Here is a 20466-nt window from a genome sequence, read left to right as displayed (position 1 = left end):
ACACACTCTATCAGATTGAATATAAGGCAGGCAAACATAAATCAGGCAGAAAATAAAAAGAAAGAACAATATTTTCTAAAACTTTGTTGCTGTGGACAAAAGTTTTGTAAAATGCAGAGACAAAAATATCCAGATTCTGTGTGGACGAGACCTGAGGCTACGAATAAAACACTTACAGTTTTGCACATTCATTCACAAGGTATAGGATGTGAGTCAGCAAACTATGGATCTAGGGTGTGTGTGTGTGTGTGTGTGTGTGAGGGAGATTTTAAAGATCTTGAATGTAAGAGAGGAGCTGTTCCTCATCAAAACATGTGAAGTCTTGTCAGACGCACACACACACACACACACACACACACACACAGAGTCAGATGGCATAATGCAGTTCTATAAAATTCAGACACTGTAGTCAATGTATAAAGAGCTGTTTATGACCACATCTAACTGAAACTACTTTTCCCAGCATCCCACGCTATAAACTGAGCTGCAACATCCGCTCTGGGTTACAAAACAACACGAAGGTGTACAGTTACAATCTCCATACACAAGCTTTGCCTATGAGAGCATATGACACTGAAATCACGGTGCCCAATGCCAGTAGTTCACCAGAGTGGTGTAAACCACCCACCTTCCCCAGAGGTCTGGTAATGTAATCCTGATATACATGGATATTAAAAGTTATTTTCCCAGAAGTGTCTACGACTGTGAATCCCACAATCAATAAACAGACAACTACATGTACAGGTAGATATACAGGTAACTGAACAAATTATTATGGGATGGGCTAAACAAATCCAGCCATATCCAGATGGCCTTTCTTTATGAGTGAATTAATGTACCACTAAATATGCTGATTTAATTCTGGCGAATTTTCAGTGTACATTTGGGCTGAGTTGTGACATCACTTATGCCATCAGATGCTCACAGCAATGTTCTAACATTGAGAGTGTTGCTGCAGCAAAGAGGAACAAACTCCTGCTTAATACAGTTGGTTTCAGAAGAATCGACACATTGGGACGTATAGAGACTGACACATCAGAACAGACCTCCCAGACAACAGACCTCCGATCATTCCAACCAGGCCATGTGTGTCCAATACAACCACTGTATTTGATTAGAACATCAGGATAAGAGTGGATCTGTGGATCAGACTGATAAGAGAACCTGTGTGTGTGTGTTATACAGACAGTATAATGCGCGTTTTGCCCTGGTCACTGATTAGAGCCCCAGGCTACAACACACCAGCTGCTTGTGTCATAGATGATAGCTTCTGAGTCTCTTTCTCTTATTTTTTTTTTCTGTTAGTCTTTTTCTGCCTCTTATTTCCTGCCATATTTTTTTTCCTTTTTCTGTTCCTTTGGTCTCTTTCTCTCATTCTCTTTTAATCTTGTTTTGTATTTTTCTCTCATTCTTGGCCTCCCACTCTTGTCCCCATCGTGCTTTCCGTCATTTTTCTCTTCTTCTTCCCTTATTTTTTAACATTTTTTCCACATTCTGCTAAATCTCTCGCATATTCTCCATTTTCTGTCATATTGCATTTTCCCTCTCTTTTTCCTTTTTGGGTTCTCTCTTTCTCGCTTTCATTCCTCCCATATGTTTCTTTTCTGTTTTTTGGGGTTTTTTGCTCTCTCTCTCTCTCTCTCTCTCTCTCTCTCTCTCTCTCTCTCTCTCTCTCTCTCTCTCTCTCAGCATGTGTGTGTGTCTCTTTCTCTGCCTGTTTCTCACAACTACTAATATTACATTTTTCATTCTTTCTCTCATCTCTCTCTTGCTCTGCCGTACTTTCCCATCTCTCTCTCTCTCTCTCTCTCTCTCTCTCTCTCTCTCTCTCTCTCTCTCTCTCTCTCTAATTGACTGTTCTGTACTGAACTCTGTTATTTATGTGCTGCTTGTGGATCGATCCGAGGGAAAGTCCGTTATAATCGTTCTGTTCTGTGTCTACGGTCATATCCATGATATTTAATAACAGGTTATGAAGATGTTAAATGGCATGTTGTAAAAGCTGTAGTTATAAATACAGTCGGGAAGCAGGCCGCAGGGTTTCAGGGGAAATCTGAGCTAATACAGAGGCTTCAGCTCAAGCGATGCTTCACTTTACGTGTGCAGTATTTGATGAGTGGAGACATATTTCGTGTCTGATGTCGTACACTGTAGCTATGAGGCTAATGAAGTCAATGGAAATCAACACCACACAAATTAGCATGGTGCTAACTATCATAGTGTTATATAAAACAGACACATGTATTGCTTCAAATTTATATTCACATAGAAAGTGGGGCAGAGGCACACAAATGTAACAGCTGCACCATTAAAGGAGGTCTGGGGGCACAAAAATGTACTTGGTGTGTTGGAATGAAAATTTGCAGGGGTATTATTATTTTGATCCAACTTCAGAGACATGGGATTGTATATTTGCGTGTGTGTGTGTGTGTGTGTGTGTGTGTGTGTGTTTGTTTTCAAGACATTTATATTTCGCAAAACATTGAATATTTTTCATGTCAATTGCGTAAATCATTGTGGGGAACTTTAACAGAGCACAAACAGATTGAAAATTGTGCATGTGTGTGTATGTGTGTATTTGTGTGTATGTATGTGGGTGTTTGCCTGTGTGTGTTTTCCCTTAGTCACTCACATTTTTGGGATGAATTAAAATCCTTCAAATAAACAGGCGTCATATAATAAACAGCTGTGATTATAAGTGGGATACATGAGGCAACACTCTTCTTGCAACTATGAATGAGTCACTCTGTAGTATGAATCTGTAGTACACTGTTTATAACAATGCAATAGAGCAGTGGCTCTTAAATCTAATTTCATTTTTGACTCCGCCCCTGACTACATAATCTTTCGTATAGGAACAGTATAAGCAGACATGTCTAGCCTGTTGAATTCTTTAAAAAAAATGTTTTAATATTTCATAAAAATGTTTAATAGATTCAGAAAATCATTTCACAACCCCTCTCATTTTTTGGGTGACTCATCAAGGTGTTGCACCACTTGGTTTGGGAACCACTGCAGTACCCCTTTTCTACTTTCACCCATTGGCCATTTTATTAGAAACACATCTTTTGGCTTTTGTTATTGTAAAAAAATAGCATGCTTTCACTCACTGGCCACGTTTACAGTGACGTTACTTCAGAATTATTGCTAAATTGTTGCTTCTCTCCTGTTTAGCCACTATGAAGAAGAGTGTGGGCAGGGCTTGGCCAGTGGATCGGCCAGGGGGGACTTTCGGAGGTAATGGACAGAATGCAACCAGCTTGGATGGAGTCAGCTTCTCTGAGGGAGAGTTACTGCTGCAGGTAGAAACACATACACACTGTGTATAAACACACAGACACACACAACCTTATGCAAATCTTGTTTATTCTCTATAGAAAACAATGAAATTGGGTTCTTTCAGTTACCTAATGCCAAGAGTCTGCCAGAGGGGTGTAAATTGACTCTGGTTCTTGTTCAGAGGGTGGGGTTTAAAGTCTCTCTTGTTGACTATTGAACAGATTTTGTCCCTGCGTGATTTTCCTCATCTGAGCAGTGTTTAGATCCCCACAGTAAACAATATTACATTACAGCTTCACAACTACTAATATTACATACACTCTCTCCTATCTCTCTCTCTCTCTCTCTCTCTCTCTCTCTCTCTCTCTCTCTCTCTCTCTCTCTCTCTATTATCCCTTGTTGATGGTTTCTTTTCCTGACTGCTGTTTTTTTTACAACTGCTCTTTGTTGTCATGTTCAACACCTTAACAAAGGCCTGACTAATTACAGACACACACACACACTCACTCACTCATTCACTGACTCAAACACACACACACACACACACACATCACATACACAAGCACACATCACGTAAACATATATATATTTCTGTAAACTGTGATTATATGCCATGTTAATGGAATCATAAAATAGAAGTGTTTATTTCCATGTGTGTATGTGTTTTTTTTTCTTTTCAGGCTCTGAATGGCTTTGTCATGGTTATAACAGCTGAAGGTTATGTGTTCTACTCTTCATCCTCTATTCAGGACTACCTGGGCTTTCATCAGGTAACCCACACACACATACACTATACACCCAAAAGTTTGCAGACACCCTCTAATATTAGTGAATTCAGCTACTTTGAGGTTCACTCATTGCGCACATGTAGTAAAGAAAAGCAGGAAACAAAATTGGAAAGTCTGGGGCATTTAAGGTCATCATGCTCCAAGCTAGTGGCTTAGAAGAGGCATATACAGCCCCTTGGATTTGGCTTGGGAGCGGCTGAACTGTGTTCACTGGAGTGAATGGACATTATCCAATCTTTTTGGGATGAGTCACAGTGGTGTTTGTGAGATAGAAGCAACCATTTAATATAACTGCCCTTTTTATCTGGCTAGGTGATATCACATCTTCACAAAATCCTTCTCACAAGAGTAGGAGGGAGAATTCATATCCCTTATTTCTGAAGTAATGTTGAACTAGCAGGTGTCTACATACTGGTCACATTGTGTATAATAATATAATAAGCCTGAGAAATCTTGTTAATCTAAGGATTGATTCAAACAGCACTATTTAAAAATAACGCTAACTGGTGTACATAGACTTCCATTGCCTGTTAGCCACATTAGCCTTTTACAGTTTGTTTGTTATTATATTATTTGTACTTCATAGAAACCTTTAAGACTATTTTAAGCTTCGGATGCTTCAGCGGTTGTTTACAAAAGCTCAAACATGCTCAGATTCAGACACGGAACTTCCATGCTCCTCCAAGGATGATGTTTTCAAAGAGTGAACCTGAAAGACCTGTATTGAGGTGGGGGGGAGAGAGAGAGAGAGAGAGAGAGAGAGAGAGAGAGAGAGAGAGAGAGAGAGAGAGAGAGAGAGAGAGAAAGTGAAGAGGGAAGTTTAATGAGACTTGTAAGACTTCTCTGTTGTTTATATAAAGTGTTTACTGTCAGGGAAAGGCATGAAGAGGGATTCACACACCTGGCTCAGGTGTGCTGGCAAATGGAACAAAAAATGTGGAGCTGGCAACCAGCATGCAATAAAAATGTGGCTCAGCGATGGGCACTTTAAAGGAGAAATAAAACCTTTGTACAATCAAAAATTAGCAAACATTTATAAAAAAGGATTATTTAGGTTTTTAAAAAATTTTCTATGAATGTGAGATGAGGAGTCAAACTGTTTTGTATACTCAGAATGAACAAATTTATACTCCATAGAACGGGTCCCCTAAAATAATTATTGATAACTAGAACATAGTCGGAATTACATTTTTTATACTGTAGTTTGACTGGAACCATTGAAAACTTGGTATTATATTCTGGATATGGTTCTATCATTTGTATAAGACTAAGCCATGATCGCTCAGTGCTAATTGTGTACATAAGCTTCATGTTGTCTACTCTACACTACTCTGGAGTGTAAAACTAGAGAAGCACAGCTCCAGACACATACTTTTGTATGGTTTCACTTTGTTGTGTGTGTGTGTGTTCATGCGTATTGCAACAATCCAGTCTGACTTGCTCTCTCTCCTGTCAATTATACAAGTTTACATAGCTGTGTATGTGTGTGTGTGTGTGTGTCTACGTGCGCACATATGTGTGTGCATGTGTAAAACAAAAGTCAAAAACACTTTTAAAAAATGTGTTACCTGTCAATGAAGAGGACAGTGAGCCATAGTTACCCTGGCCTGCCTCTAGGCGGCGACAATGTACTAGTTATAATTTAAAATCTAATAAATTGTTTTGCTGGGTGTATTATTTGTTATATTTCTGATGTGAGAACGTGTATGTGTCTGTGTCTGTGTATGCATGTGTCTGTATGTTCTTCACCTAGTCTGACGTGGTCCATCAGAGTGTGTTTGAGCTGATTCACACAGATGACCGAGATATGTTCCGGAGGCAGCTGCACTTTGCACTGAACCCGGCACAGTGTGAACGCTTGGAGGAAACAGAGGGTGAGTGCGCACACTGCTTTCACAAAGTCTGGCTCAAATAAGGACCAAAATGTCATTTCCCTATCAAGAAACTGCAAAGAATTCCATGAATTATTCATTGTTATTACTTTTTTTCCAAAGTGTATCTTACATGAGGCGAAGAATCTTAATTTATAAATAAATAAATCAATATAATGAATATTTAATACAGAAACTAGGATGATACATCCAGGACACTAGGTGGCAGTATAGCAGCTGTTTCATAACATGTAGAAAATGAGTGATTAGCTTATCCTAAAAGCAAGCTGGGCAAGTGAAAAACAACAAACCATATCAAAACATTGTCAATACAGCCAGCAAAGGTGTCTGTACAAGCACAATGCATTATTTTTGACAAACGCCTTATTTTACTTTTGCCTTTTGTAGTTATAGTGTAGTTTTGCTGTTATTTGATTCATGTTTTGATGTAGGGTCAGAGACATTTTATACCTGTGTAATCCCAGTGTAAGCTCTTGATGTGATATAAGTGCAGTTTTAGAATTTTTAGGATCATATCTACTTTTACTCTTTTCCAATTGGGTTATTATTTTACTATATTTTCCAGTTTTATTACATTTTACTTAAGACACATTTGGCCCAAATTTGGTGTGGGTTTAGTCCAGTTTAGTGCAGTTTTAATCCAGTGTAAGGGCTAGTTCTGTGCTAATGCAGTTGTAGCATTTATTGAGGATCATAACTCAGAATTGTTTCAGACTTGTTGAATTTCTCTTTATTTGTTTTTAGCAGGTGTAATTTAGTTTTATAGCAACATTAGTGCTGACTTTGTTTCAGGATTTGTTTGGTTTTAACCCAGTTAGCCCTGTTTTAGTGCTGTTTTAAACCAGGTTTAATGTAGACCTAGCTCAGTTGTTGTAGTAGAGTTTTAAACAGTTTTAGTGCCGTTGTAGCTGTTTGAGTATGTTGCCTCTCTCGCCATGTTGGATAGTGTGCCAAGCGCCTGCCTGTCATTACGGAACCTGGCAGGAATGTTTGCGGAGGGCCGGGCGGCTGTATGTTGGCTTTGAGTCTGGATTTGGCGTCCCATTGAGGCAAATAAATCACAGCGTTGTGCAAATGGAGAGCAAGCTGATCCGGCGCTGAGTCACCAGCCATTACTTCATCATTATCATTGGCCTTGTTTTTCTTCTACTCTCAGTGCGTGTGTGTGTGTGTGTGTGTGCGCTCATGTGTATATTTCTAAATGTATTTATAAATGTAAATGTGTTTCTCCAGCCCTCCAGAACAGCAGCGAAATCACCACCAACATCGTCAACTACAACCCCAAGCAGCTGCCACCTGAAAACTCCTCTTTTCTTGAGCGGAGCTTCTGCTGCCGCTTCCGCTGCCTTCTCGACAACTCCTCTGGCTTTCTGGTGAATTTTTTGCAAATTATTCATATTTACTTTCAAATATATGAGATCATTGTTCACTGTGCAGAATGCTCATAACATACAAAACAATTATACAAAGATACACGGGCTCATGTAATGATAGGAGTCTTGCACATGGACTCCTACTAATAGAGCATGGTCCTAGTGTGCAGTGTGGAGAGCAGCAGTGTTATCCACAAAGTGTAAGTAGCTCGGTTTCCATTAAAACTGTTCACAAATATTATGCGCAATAAAGAAATATCGGCAGAAAAAAATACAAAATGAACCATGTTTCCATTCACTGCACTTTTGGGAATGAACTCTGAGTGGATTTTTGCTTTGATAACAATACTTTTTACAGCCGATTATATCAAAAACTCACTTTATATTAAAAAATCTTTATTTGATATTTATTTGTTGGGACGTCTTTGTGGTTTCTGTTGTGTGGAACTTGTTCTTAATGTTTTTAGAGGGCAGTAAATAAATGCTGTGTGGTCTCTGGCTTTTGCTCAGTGCTGTATGTGTACAGTAATCTACACATGCTCTAATATAAGCATGGAGTGTGTACAGAGTCTGATCTATTTTGGATAAAAATAAGACCTTCACACCAGCAGTGGTGGAGCCAGACAATTTTCTAAGGGGTGACCAGACTGAGACTATTACTCACACAGGGATGGCACAGAAAATGATAATTTTTTTTTTTCTATGTGCAGTTGCTGTGGCTCTAATAGTGTTTCTTTAACACTCACTCATTTACTGATCCGGGCATTGAGTACAGCGCCACCATCTGTTTCTTCTGGGAACTACCTGTTTGAGTTGTGCTGTTAAATAGCGTCCCTACAGAAATGGTCCCGCAAAACAGTGGCCGGGAAAGCGGTTTGTGGAGGGCTGTTGGCCGAAGATTAATTTATGGTGGCCCCTGGCTCTGCCCCTGCACAACAGGTCCGATGCATTTTTTTTTTAAACGCTCTATAATCAGAAAGAAGAAGAAATGGTTTCCTTTCCATCACCGCATTCTACAGAAAAGAAAACATGGGGAGTTCCAGCACCTCATTTAAGCTCTAAAGTAAAGTAAAGTAAAGTAAAAATAATTTTTATATTCAACGTGTTGCTTGTTCTAAAAGCTTTTGTGTTACGAAAGAAGCTGTCCTGCCGCCATCTTGATGCTCATTTGTTTGATCAGCAGTCTTGACAACAGAGCTGTAATTGGTCATTCATATTTTAACACATCTGAATATATTGTAGTTTTTGGTTTCAGACTCAGTGGCCTATGCCTTTTTTCTGGTCTGTAAAAGTCTGGCTTGGTTTCAATAAGCATTTAGCATGCTTTGGTTTAGTTTTAGTGTCATTTTAATACAGATTTACAGTACTTTTTGGACACTAAGTGCTGAGAATTGTGTAAGTAGTAGTGCTGGGCGATATGAGCGCATATCAAAATCACGATTGATTGTACATTTTAATAAGATTATGATTAATGAACAATTAATTTGTTTTTGTATTTTTGACCCTCATATTTTAGTGATGAGGCTTGTACTATAAATATGCCCCAGTGTTAAAGCTGGGATATTTTTTCTAATGTTGCTGGGTGCTTGTTCCTCTTTTGTTTTTGAGCACCGTTTATATATATGGTGTCTGATTGTGCTCTGGTCACGGAAATGTTTATTTCTCAACGTTTACATTTGACTCCTTTTTGTTCAGTGTCGTCTTAATTGTAGTCAAAACAGAGCACGTCCAAACCACAGACGCAGTGTTTTTCTTTGGTTCGAACTGCTCGAGTCGCTTGTTCGTCCTCAGCATTTAGGTTGCTTCTATGGGGCAGAATCATGTGACTATAGCTTGGTAGCGTGGTTTTAAAGGGACAGTACATTAACACATAATGTGGACATAACAGAATAAAAATAATCTATATATTCGATATAGACAATATTATGTTTATTAGAAGTTCTGATAAGTCCCAGTTCTCTTGTGGTTTCACAGGCATTTGGCCCAGAGTTATTAGGGTTGTTCTGCAATTTAGCCAGATATAAAGCCGTTTCATAATTAGTGCAGTTTCAACTTATGTTCAGTATTATAATGTTCTCAGCATAATAGAGGCATCTCCCTGTCCCACCATATTAAAATATAATCACAAAACTTGAATTTTATATACATTTTGAGTCTGTTATCTAACAAATCATCAACACATGGAACTAAAATTTAAAAATAAATATACAAATAAATCCAGTTTGATTTTGCATCCATTCAAATTGCCACTGACAGTAAGTCAAAACTGGTTATGTGCAGTTCCACACGAAAGCTTTGGGTTTTGTCTTTGTTTTTCCACATTTCACAAATAATAGCAAAGATTTGAGAAATGCACTATGTGTCCAAAACTTTGTCGATGGTCCAAGGGCAGCATGCACAATGTCAAGAGTATGCCAAACGGGTATTAACCCACCAGCACTGGGCTCTCAAGCAGTGGAACTCTGTTCTCTGGAGTCCAGACCTATACATAACTAATCATACACCATCAGTGCCCTTCATTTCGGAAGAAAAACTGGGAAACATTAGGTTTTCGCCTCATTAAACATGTTCCTCTGCTGTTTTTCATAGGCTCTGAACTTCCAGGGCCGTCTGAAATATCTTCATGGTCAGAATAAAGTGACTGAGGACGGGACAATGGCCCACCCCCAGCTGGCTTTGTTTGTGATAGCCACACCACTCCAGCCACCTTCTATCCTGGAGATCCGCAGCAAAACCCTCATCTTCCAGACAAAACACAAACTAGACTTCACCCCTTTGGGCATAGACACCAGGTTAAAACTCACACACGCACACATACATTTACCCCTAGTACTTCACAAACATACCCACAGTAACATACACACACGTTGACCCAGACTGAACACTACAGGTTTTCTGGAATTGTTACAGAATTTTGCCATACATAACAAGTATAAAAACAATAAGAAGTGCAGTTCTGCAGCACACAGAGTCATTAGTGTGTATGTCTGTGTACTCTTGAGTAATGTGTTTGTGTGTGTTACAGGGGTAAAGTCCTGTTGGGTTACACTGAGATAGAGCTGTGTATGAGAGGCTCTGGTTACCAGTTCATCCATGCTGCTGACATGATGTACTGTGCTGACAATCACCTGAGGAGTAAGTTACACCAAACACAGACACAAACACACACACACACCATTCTTCAAAATTTTATATATAAACTCCAGCCCACTCTGGAGATCCTAAATACAAACCCTCTACATTCACTATGTGGGTTTTTATATATTTATGATATTGTGTCCGACATTATCAGTATCAGAGTTGGGCAATTAATCGAAAACTAATCAAAGTCAATATTCAGAACTTCTAATCAACATAATCCTGTCTATATCAATTATTTTTATTCTGTTATGTCTCCATTATGTGTTCGTGTACTGTCCCTTTAAAACCATGCTACCAAGCTGTAGTCATGTGTTTCTGCCACATGGAAGCAACCTAAACTCGGAGGCCGAACGAGCTACTCAAGCAGTTCATACCAAAGAAAAACACAGCGTCAGAGATTTGGACGTGCTGTGTTTTCACCAGAGCACAATCGCACACCAAATATAAACGGCGCTCAAAAAGCAAGAGAGGAACAAGCTCCCAGCAACATTAGAAAAAATATTTACAGTACAAGCCTCGTCACTGAACTATGCAGGTCAAAAATACAAAAACAAAATAATTCTTCATTAATCGTAATCGTGGTAAAATGAATCATGATACTGATGTGTGCCCATCACTAATCAGTAGTTAATAAAACTACATGTTAATTTATATTTTAATTTTTCTGATTTTCTGATCTCTCTTTCTCTCTCGCAGTGATGAAGACGGGCGAAAGTGGATTCACAGTTTTTCGGCTCCTGTCCAAAGCTGGAATATGGATTTGGGTGCAGGCGAGCGCCAGACTGGTTTATAAAGGTGGACGTCCGGATTTTATTGTGGTGCGGCAGAGAGCCCTAAGGTGAGCATTTCAAATTAACATTCACTGAAAGATTTTTGGGGGCATATTGGTTTATGGAATGGCCTTCTGAGCAGTGCCGATTCTATAAAGCGTCCTTGGGTGCTTTAAATAAATAAATATTGTGGTATTGTTGTACTGGACCTATCCAAAATGTTCAGAATATCATTTTAGCTACCTAAACATCTAAAATTATAGATGTTTTATTCATAGATCTGCAATTAACATTTCTTCTGTCTGTGTCTCAGTAATGAGGAAGGTGAGGAGCATCTTAGTCAGAGGAAGCTGCAGTTGCCCTTCAGTTATGCCACCGGAGAAGCTGTTCTTTACGAAACCGGCCCTTCTCTGGATATGGCCGAAATGGCCAATCAGGGCAAAGGAGGCAAGCTCCAAAAACCCCCTGCGATGGCCCCCAGTTCCCTGCTGAGCTCTATGCTGAAGCAGGACCAGTCCATCTATCATCCCAGCAATGACCCCAACTCCCAGTTCTGCCTGGAGAAGGCCTTCAGTGACAGCCATGCCTTACTCAACGTCCCCGGGAATACCTGGCAACCTGTCAGCAGTGGGACTGAAGGGAACTCTTCTGCGGTGAAAGAAGAAGCCACAGTTCGGGAGATGATGGACAGTTTGCAGCAGATCATTGGGGACAGCAGATTGTGTGGCACTGTGGAAGAGCTGCCCATGGACCAGGAGGAGCTGAAAGAGTGGGAAAATGCCCTCCTGCAGATGAACAACATAACCAACGAGGCTGAGATGCCCGTCGAGCTTAACGACATCCTGGCCAATGATATCTTCTCTTACGTGGAGGATATGCTGTTCAAGGAGAACAGCGCTGGAATGTCTGAAAGTCTGCCCGAATGCTTGTCCGAGCTGCAACTGCAGGGAGATTTTGAGGTCCAAAATGATCAGGGACTCAATGCTCTATTAGGTGGTCAAGAGGCTCCGAAAACAGCAAGTCCAGGCAGGGGGATGATGAAGCTGACTCACATCAGCCCAAAGACCCATCTCCCGGTTGCAGATGCATTTGTGGACTCGCTGGGATTCTCAGACGTGAAGATGACCAGCTGCAGCAATCTAATGGGATTCGAGTCTTCACCTGCTGGACAACAGAACCCTGCGAGGCTTGCGCCGCAAAATGACCTAGTGCAGAGGTCTCAGGCACCAATCCAAGCAGGAAACCTGGTGTATCCCAACAGTGTGGCATTACCCAAACTTCAGAGCCATGGGCAGCCTATGGGCTTCCATAACCAGTTGAATCAGAGCACTCAGTGGGTGCCCAGTAATGAGAGTCTCCCACCAAATATTTCTCTACCCCAAGAAGCCCCGTTAAATCCTGCCCCAGGTGTGTGCCTGCAAGGACAGTTTTCCATCAGCACTCAGAACGTGGTGAATCAGATCAATCCGACACTCCCCACATGGCAGCCTCCGCTACCTTCTGTTCAGCAGGGGATCTCAAACATTCCCAACATGGTCAGCCTACACAATATTCTGAACGTTCCGAATGTAACAAATGTCCCGAACAGCCATCACCACATTCATTGTGGACAGCCGAACAATGTCCAGCAAGACCCGCTCGCCCAGTTGATGATGCAGTCCAACTTTGGCTCCCAGCCTTCTGCTGGTACAGGATACAGCCAGCAGGGGGCGCTCATACAGCCTTCTGCAAATGCACTGTATGGCCAACAGGAGGAGCTGATGCATCATGCTGCTAAAACCTACAACCAAACGGCTGCTAATACTGTCTACAACCAGCAGGGGAATCTAATGCAACCTTCTGCGAATGCAACATACAGCCAGCGGGTGACTTTAATGGACAGTTCCACTCCAGCACCAGCCAGCAGCTGCATGTTCGAGAGGGTTGCCCAGGCCACTGTTAACAACAGTGCAGAATGCTACAATGCAGAACCCATGATGTCCTCCTGCCAGAAAACAAAAGCCTTCCTAAACCAGACACCACAACAAAGTACATGTTTCTACCCAGGTGGACTGGGGGACAACAGCATGGTTGTACCAGCGGAGACAAACGGCATCAACACAAACACCATCCCATGCCTCCTGCTGGGGCAGGATGCCATGCTCCAGCAGCAGCAGCAGTTCCTCACATGTAACGGACAGAAACAGGTAATGCATTTGTACACAGCAGGCTGGGGTTTGCTTCCCTGCTTGGGTAGGATCACCACCCTATGCCAATACGTGTTCTTGGGCAAGACTCCTAAATGTTTGTTCATAGTTAACACAGACACAGATGCCCCAAGGGGGCCCGTAGTGACACACATGCATCTTGGCCAGAGAATATGTTGCAGGGAGTATGAAAAAGTGTTCCACTGTGGACATTTCAGATTGAGCAAAATGTTTGAACTGTTTTTATGGAGGTGGTGCAGCAGGTAGTGTCACTTTAACACAGCTCCAGGGATCTGGGGGTAGGGGTTTGAGTCCCGGTCCAGGTGACTGTCTGTGAGGAGTTTGGTGTGTTCTCCCCGTGTCCGCGTGGGTTTTCTCCCACAATCCAAAAACACACGTTGGTAGGTGGATTGGCGACTCTGAAGTGTCTGTGAGTGAATGTGTGAGTGTGTGTCGCCCTGCTAAGGACTGGTGCCCTCTGTAGGGTGTGTTTACCACCTTGCACCCAGTGATTCCGGGTAGGTTCTGGACCTACCCTGACCCTGAACTGGAAAAAGAGGTTACAGACAATGAATTAATGTTTTTATGGATATTTGTCAATAAAATATTGGTATATTACACTAATAAAAGCACGAATATATTAGGCATATTAAAACAGCTGCAAACGTTCTTTAGATATTTTCCTTGACAATCATTGACATCTTTATAATTTTATGAGGGCATATACCCATTTGTGCAACTCTTGGTGTATTAATAAATTAAATAGGTTTGTTTTTACTGTATTATTGACAGTGAAGCAGCTTTTTTCGGTCGCTACGTCATCGAAGGCTGTTTGCAATGTGAAAGACCCTTTGTGTACAGCCTAGAAATGCAGACTACATTTGGCACAATTTTGAGGATGCAACTGACGTATCCTTTGTGGCCTCAGTTACCCACAATTCTCTGGGCAAATACATCGCAAACTGACTGCAGATTTCGAATGTGTCCATTTTAATACCATTTTAAAAACATGTTATCTTCCAGGAAAATGTTAATACGCAAATACTTTATTATGAAACTTTTTTTTTAACTTAATTTAAGTCGAGTTAGTGCTTTTGTATGTGCATTTGTGTGAGCTAATTTCCTAAGAAGGGATCTCCATAGGACGTCCTTACCGAGGACACATCCTACTGTTTCTACTGTGCTGACAAGAGCAGCTTCCAGCAGCACTACAGCGCCTCCCTCAGCTTCGGTGTAGAATTTTATGCAGTCACCAGGCAACAGTGACTTGAGAAGTATGAACATGAAGCAGTGCAGTCCGTGTGCGTCATGGCACACGCAGTGCCACGTCTGCATCCACGTTTACTATGAACCAGACTCAAATCTACATTTGCTCTCCACTGTACTTGGTTAAAACGGGTTAAACAAAGTCGTATGTAGTCTTCAGAAAATAGTAGTTAGTGGTGGTGAAAGGAATCCAACGTCTGAGTCAACGTCTGAATGCAATCATTTTTATTTATTTATTTATTTATTTATTTAAATGTTCTAATTGTGTTAACTGTGTTTCCCACAGATGACAAACCATCCCATAAAGGAGAACGGAACTTTTCATCTAGGAACCTCCTGCTATTCTGGCAACAACCAAAACAACAATTTTTAGGAGGAAAAAAGGAAAAAACAAAAAGCCGTCCAATGCCGCCACTGATGCCTACAGACTTTCAATCGCAGCACTTTTCCGAGAGTGGAGGAGAAGTGGACGCTGTGCTTTATCAAGTCCAGACTCTTTCTGTTATTATTTGTTTGTTTATTTGTTTGTTTTATTGCAGCTGAAAAACATACGAAAGACTGGAAACAGTAGTGTTCTGTCTGACAGACTACCGGCCAAGCCCCGCTTTACTGCTTCAACACACTCCATTTCTCACCTCCTCCTTCACTCGGTCGGCCATTTGTTAACTCCCTGTTTGGCAGCAAAAAGAAACCCACCATGATTTTTTCATGCATTTCTTTCTGCTTATGGTTTTATTTTGTCATTTATTTTGTCATTCATTCCTATGGAAAAGCAAGTGAGGCATTGAATGGTGAAGAATGTCAGCAGTGTGTGTGTGTGTGTGTGTGTGTGTGTGTGTGTGTGTGTGTGTGTGTGTGAGAGAGAGAGAGAGAGAGAGAGAGTGTGTTTTGTGGCAGAGAGAGGCCCACCCAGACCTCAGTTATGAAGTATGCAGTTGAAAAGGTTTAGGACCTTTCATTGCAGGGATAAGATTCTGGGGAAAGCCATTTAAGACGCGCACTTTTTGTTTCTTATGTGCGTCATTAGTTTTGTTTTGTTTTTTTCTATTTATTTAGAAACCTTAAGTCTCCAAAAGGGAAAAGGCTATCACTGTAGTTGAGAGCCCTTGTGCGCTCCCTTTAATTCACTCCTTATGCACTTAAGGTGAAATATGCACCTGTTTAATAAAAAACAAAACAAAAAAAAAACAACGAAACATAACCAATCATTCAATGACATAGCAGTATAGCTCCAAATATGTAATATGCAGTTATGTTTAACATACTATGATTAATCTCAGTGTGTGTGTGTGTGTGTGTGTGTGTGTGTGTGTGTGTACCCAATGTTGCACAAAACACCACTCTACCAGATCCGGATGTTGAGGGGCAGCTGAACTATTACAGCTACTGCTGCTTGACCGAGCAGAATTCCTTTGAAGCTCTTCACCTTTTTCCGATTTTTGAGGCGAGTGGAGGAAAAGCCCCCTCATCCGAACCCAACAACCAATCACGGGGTACAATGGAGAGGAAAAACTCCAGCAGGCCATGTTGAAGAATTAGAAGACCATTCAAACCAAACAGCCAATCACATGAGCCCAGCTGGACTTTCAAAACCTAACCAATCATATAACCCCAGCCATAAATGAAAACAAAACTGCGGCCAATAGCATGATCCCATTTGGACATGTAAAGACCATCCCAACCTGACATGTGGAAATTCAACTATCAATTATATGAGCCCAAAAAGGAATGCAGAAACCCAATGGCCAATCGCAGGTGTTTAAACAAGCACTGATAAACCCAACGGCCAATCACACAGACCCAATCCACCACATAAAAACTCAACGGCCAGTTTTTGGCTTAATTGGAAACACAAGACACCAAAGGATGTACAAAAATCAACAGAAAATGATTTGGAGTCCAGGATTTTGACACTATGCACTGCCCTGAAAAGGTCATGTGTTTGAACCTGAGCTGGACTGTGATTTACCTTCTGTGGACAATCTTATTGCAGTAAATGAAAACTGCAGCTGAAACATAAACAAACCTGTGACCCAGGAGATTATTGTTTTGTTTTCTTCTGTGCCCCGTTGTCTGAAACAGTAATGTATTATCACGTTGTAATAGAATATTATGAAAAGAGATATCGTATATCTGTTCAGCTTCATTTTGTTAAAGCTCCAACTACACGTTTTATATATATATATATATATTTCCTTTTTTTTTATTTTTTTTTTTTTTTTGTGTTAAACATTTACTCGAGATTGTTGAAATGTCATTGAGCCATTTTTGTGTTGTGTTTAACCGCTCTGCTGTTCGTGTTTTTGTCTTGCACTTCTGCATCTAACAAAACCTAGCCCTTTCTTTCCTCCGTGGAGGACTATTGTATTGAGTTGAAAGCACTTAGATGAAGAGTGTGAACCCTAAAAGTGCTCAGACATCGGGCCGCTGACCTGCTGTCGCTTTGATGCTGTTTCTTTGTTTGTTCATTTGTTTTCTCTTTCTAGAGTATCCGAATTCCGCTGATCTTTCGGCTGACGTGTTTTATAAATCAGATTCCTGATTCTTGTACTTTAGCAAACTCTCATAGATTTGATCTATGAGCATGTTTCAAACGTGCCTTACCCTCGTGACACTTTAGCCTTTTAACACACCTTACTTTTGCTTCATGAACGCGTAAATGTACCAAATTTGAACATCTTTAAACATCCTCTTACCTCAACATTAAGGACATATGACTGATTACAGGTTTGATGTCGAAGACAGAGCGCTCTCTTTGATTGAACCCCTTGGTTTTCCTTCTGCTGTGAGATCAATCTAAGACTAAGCCCGAATCTGAGCCTCACGCTTGAATCCTTTGCTTGTGTTTGATTTTATGTGATCTGGCATTTTCTGCCTGTTGTTGGAGCAGCTCTTTTAACACATTTTGCAACTAAATCTGTGATCTCACTGGTGATTTGTGTTTGGAGCTTTAGCGGCACAACACTGGTTTTGAGTTGAGATTTCCACATTTGTTCCGTGTAGTTACTGAAGCCAATTCCTGCCCAAAACAGAAGAGAAATCAGTCTCAAAATTGAAACTTAGTTTCTCAGTTCTCAAGAATTTAAGAGTTTCCTGTTTCAAAATAATGACTTCTAACTTAGACACGTATAATTATTCGGACAGTTCATTATATATACATATTCTTGGAAATTAGTCTTTATTTTGATGTGGAAAGTCAAAAATTCACAATGTTATAATTTTGTTATTCATTACTTTATTTAATTATCTATTATTTTCCTCAACTTGGCAGGAATTGGTCTCTGTATTCTGGAGGATACAGCTGATGAGACAAGTTCACCCTCAGGAAAAGGGCTTGATTGATATATCTCCATGATTCAATAGCAATAAATTTCTGATGTTTTACTTAAAAGTACTGCCAATGATTTAGCATAGAAATGTACCTCTGCAGGAGCGTTGTTGGAATGTTAAACCCTTTAAATTGATATCATGAGAATCAGTATCAGTCAAGCCTTGGGGTTTTTGCTGCCAAGCAGGGGTTCCCAAACTTTTTACCAAGGACACAACACCATTTTTAAAGAATCTGGGGGAGAATATTAATAGGTCTCAGGTTTAGAAAGTATTATTTTGGCCAGTTTAATAGTTACTGCCGCTCTTCTGCTCATTGTCATAAGATGAGTAGAGCATGCTGAACGCAACCACATCTCTGGCCTGATTCAGCTGCCTCAAGTTATGAGGGTTGGAAGCAGAGATGTATATTAACGGCACTAAATATATGGTTCGTGAGCACACAACACACACAACATGAGCCATGAACATAAAATTATTTTACGTGAGAAAAACAGAACTCTGGTAGTGGGCCATGAATGATACTCTTAAATTTCAAATTTAAATTCCTGTGTGATAAACCAAGGCTCACATAAATATGTGGACGGAAAAGGCAACATCAGTTTCAGCTGCCATTGTGGCGACTTTAGGGTTGTGCCGTCACTGTAGACATATTTATAATCATCAATAACGGATTTCGCTGTTCACAAAACTATAATACTAATATTTCTAAGAATGAATGGCTATCGTGTGTGGCACGGTCCAGTATCAGTCCTTGGCGCGGTGGTTGGGAACCTCTGCTGTAAAAGAACATGTGGGTCCAGATGAGATGACATTCAGATGAGCTAAAGCTCTAAACTCAGATCTACACCTGAAATATTTCTCTCTCACACACAGGAGTATGAACTTTGAAGATTCTCTCTCTCTCTCTCTCTCTCTCTCTCTCTCTCTCTCTCTCTGGCAGTAAAGGTGGGATTGTAAACTTGGCAGCTATAGCGAGTGTGTATTTTTCTGGTGGCATGTGTGTTTATGTCGGAGAGTGTTGTTCAGAGCCTCATTGTTCAAGGGTTTCCAAGGAAAAGCATGTAGCAGTTTGTTTAAGTGCCTGAAAGAAAAAATATTATTTTTTTCCTAATAATTAATTTTTCCTTTCACTTCAACTTTTAAAGGGTGGCTTTAAGAGGGTTAAAATGGGCTGTGTGCAGTCCACTAGATTTTTATGAAAGATATGCCATTTTATATTCCAAAATCTATAGAGAATATATTGTAATATACAATAGAAAAACCTATTTAATCTTCATAGAAAAAAGGCATGCTCTGGAGCAGCTACACATCAGCCTTCAGTGCCTTTAGTCTGCGAGGAGCGCATAAAGCCTCCCAGCACTGGACTGTGCAAATGCGGAAGAGCATTTTCTGGAGAGATTAGTCTCCATCATCCAAATTTCACAAATGCGCTAATGTACTAAGCTTTTCCAGAAGAGCAGAGACTGTTACTGCTACAGGACGAGCAATATGTGTCCAAAAACCTTTGGTCATATAGTGTACTTTCCATGCATCATGTTTTGTTTTCTGTAAACATGACCATTTAATATCAATTATATATATAAAATGATTGACAGCTCAGAAAGGTGATTGACAGGTGGGAGTGGTTTAGGTGCGGCCACATTGGATGAGTGAGTGTTTTCTTTGTTCAGCTTTAAGAAAGTGTCTACAGTGTCCACAGCATTGGTTGATTGTTGTTGGAATCAGTAATAATCAATAATACAGCCGGCTTATTTTATGGGTCAGTAATATTCTCTGGAAGTTTATAAATGTAAAAACACACTTCGGTGGGTTATTTTGTTTGTCTGTTTGTTTTGTTTTGTTGCTTTTTGTTTGTTTTGATATTCTCTGTATATAGTCCGTCCCTCCTGCAACTTTTCAAAATAATAATAACAATAAGTGAATCCTACCAAAAGAATTTTATTGAATCATTTTTTTATTAATCTTTTGCTAGCCCCCAGACTGTCCCTCTCAGTGCCAAAGTCTGACTCTTCTCAGCTCTGTCCTTCAGAGACGTCCACATGTTTGATGTCCAGTTTCGCGCAGAAGTGTTTTGATGATTTTCTTTAAGAAGAATTAGACAAAAATTGGAGTCCCAAACCCTTTGCACTTGATGCTACATCTCCGTTTGCTGTAGAAAGAGTGAAATAATAGAGATTTTTTTTTCACTTCACATTTCTGCTTTGATGTGCTTTTACTCTTTATTTTCAACCCACCTGCCTTCCTGTTCATTGCAGTATCATTGTGTAATTCAGTTTATTATTGTATGTATTTTTGTCGTCGTTTTTTCTCACAAATACAGTGTATACTTTTTTTGTAAATTTCCTGCACAGCTTGTTTTTTTGTTTGTTTGTTTTTTTGCCTTTTGCTGATTGTAGTTTTGTTTTTCGTTTTGATTTCTTTTTATGTATTAGCAGACATCA

At 40.3% G+C, this 20466-nt stretch overlaps 1 protein-coding gene across 1 annotated transcript in view; it reads left to right on the top strand.

Moving 5' to 3' along the window:
- The window catches only part of ahr2 (aryl hydrocarbon receptor 2), a 70412-nt gene extending 54974 nt beyond the window's left edge, over positions 1-15438 (top strand). The window contains exons 3-11 of the mRNA XM_066656078.1: positions 3175-3302; positions 3960-4049; positions 5821-5941; positions 7193-7332; positions 9922-10124; positions 10358-10467; positions 11170-11311; positions 11557-13429; positions 14982-15438. Of these exons, the coding sequence (XP_066512175.1) occupies positions 3175-3302; positions 3960-4049; positions 5821-5941; positions 7193-7332; positions 9922-10124; positions 10358-10467; positions 11170-11311; positions 11557-13429; positions 14982-15068 (2894 nt within the window). The 3' untranslated portion in view covers positions 15069-15438. The remainder of the gene's footprint in view (positions 1-3174; positions 3303-3959; positions 4050-5820; positions 5942-7192; positions 7333-9921; positions 10125-10357; positions 10468-11169; positions 11312-11556; positions 13430-14981) is intronic.
- The last annotated feature ends 5028 nt before the right edge of the window (positions 15439-20466 follow it).

The sequence above is a fragment of the Hoplias malabaricus genome, chromosome Y, assembly GCF_029633855.1.
Source record: "Hoplias malabaricus isolate fHopMal1 chromosome Y, fHopMal1.hap1, whole genome shotgun sequence".
NCBI lineage: Eukaryota > Metazoa > Chordata > Actinopteri > Characiformes > Erythrinidae > Hoplias > Hoplias malabaricus.
This window is presented reverse-complemented; position numbering and strand designations above follow the sequence as displayed.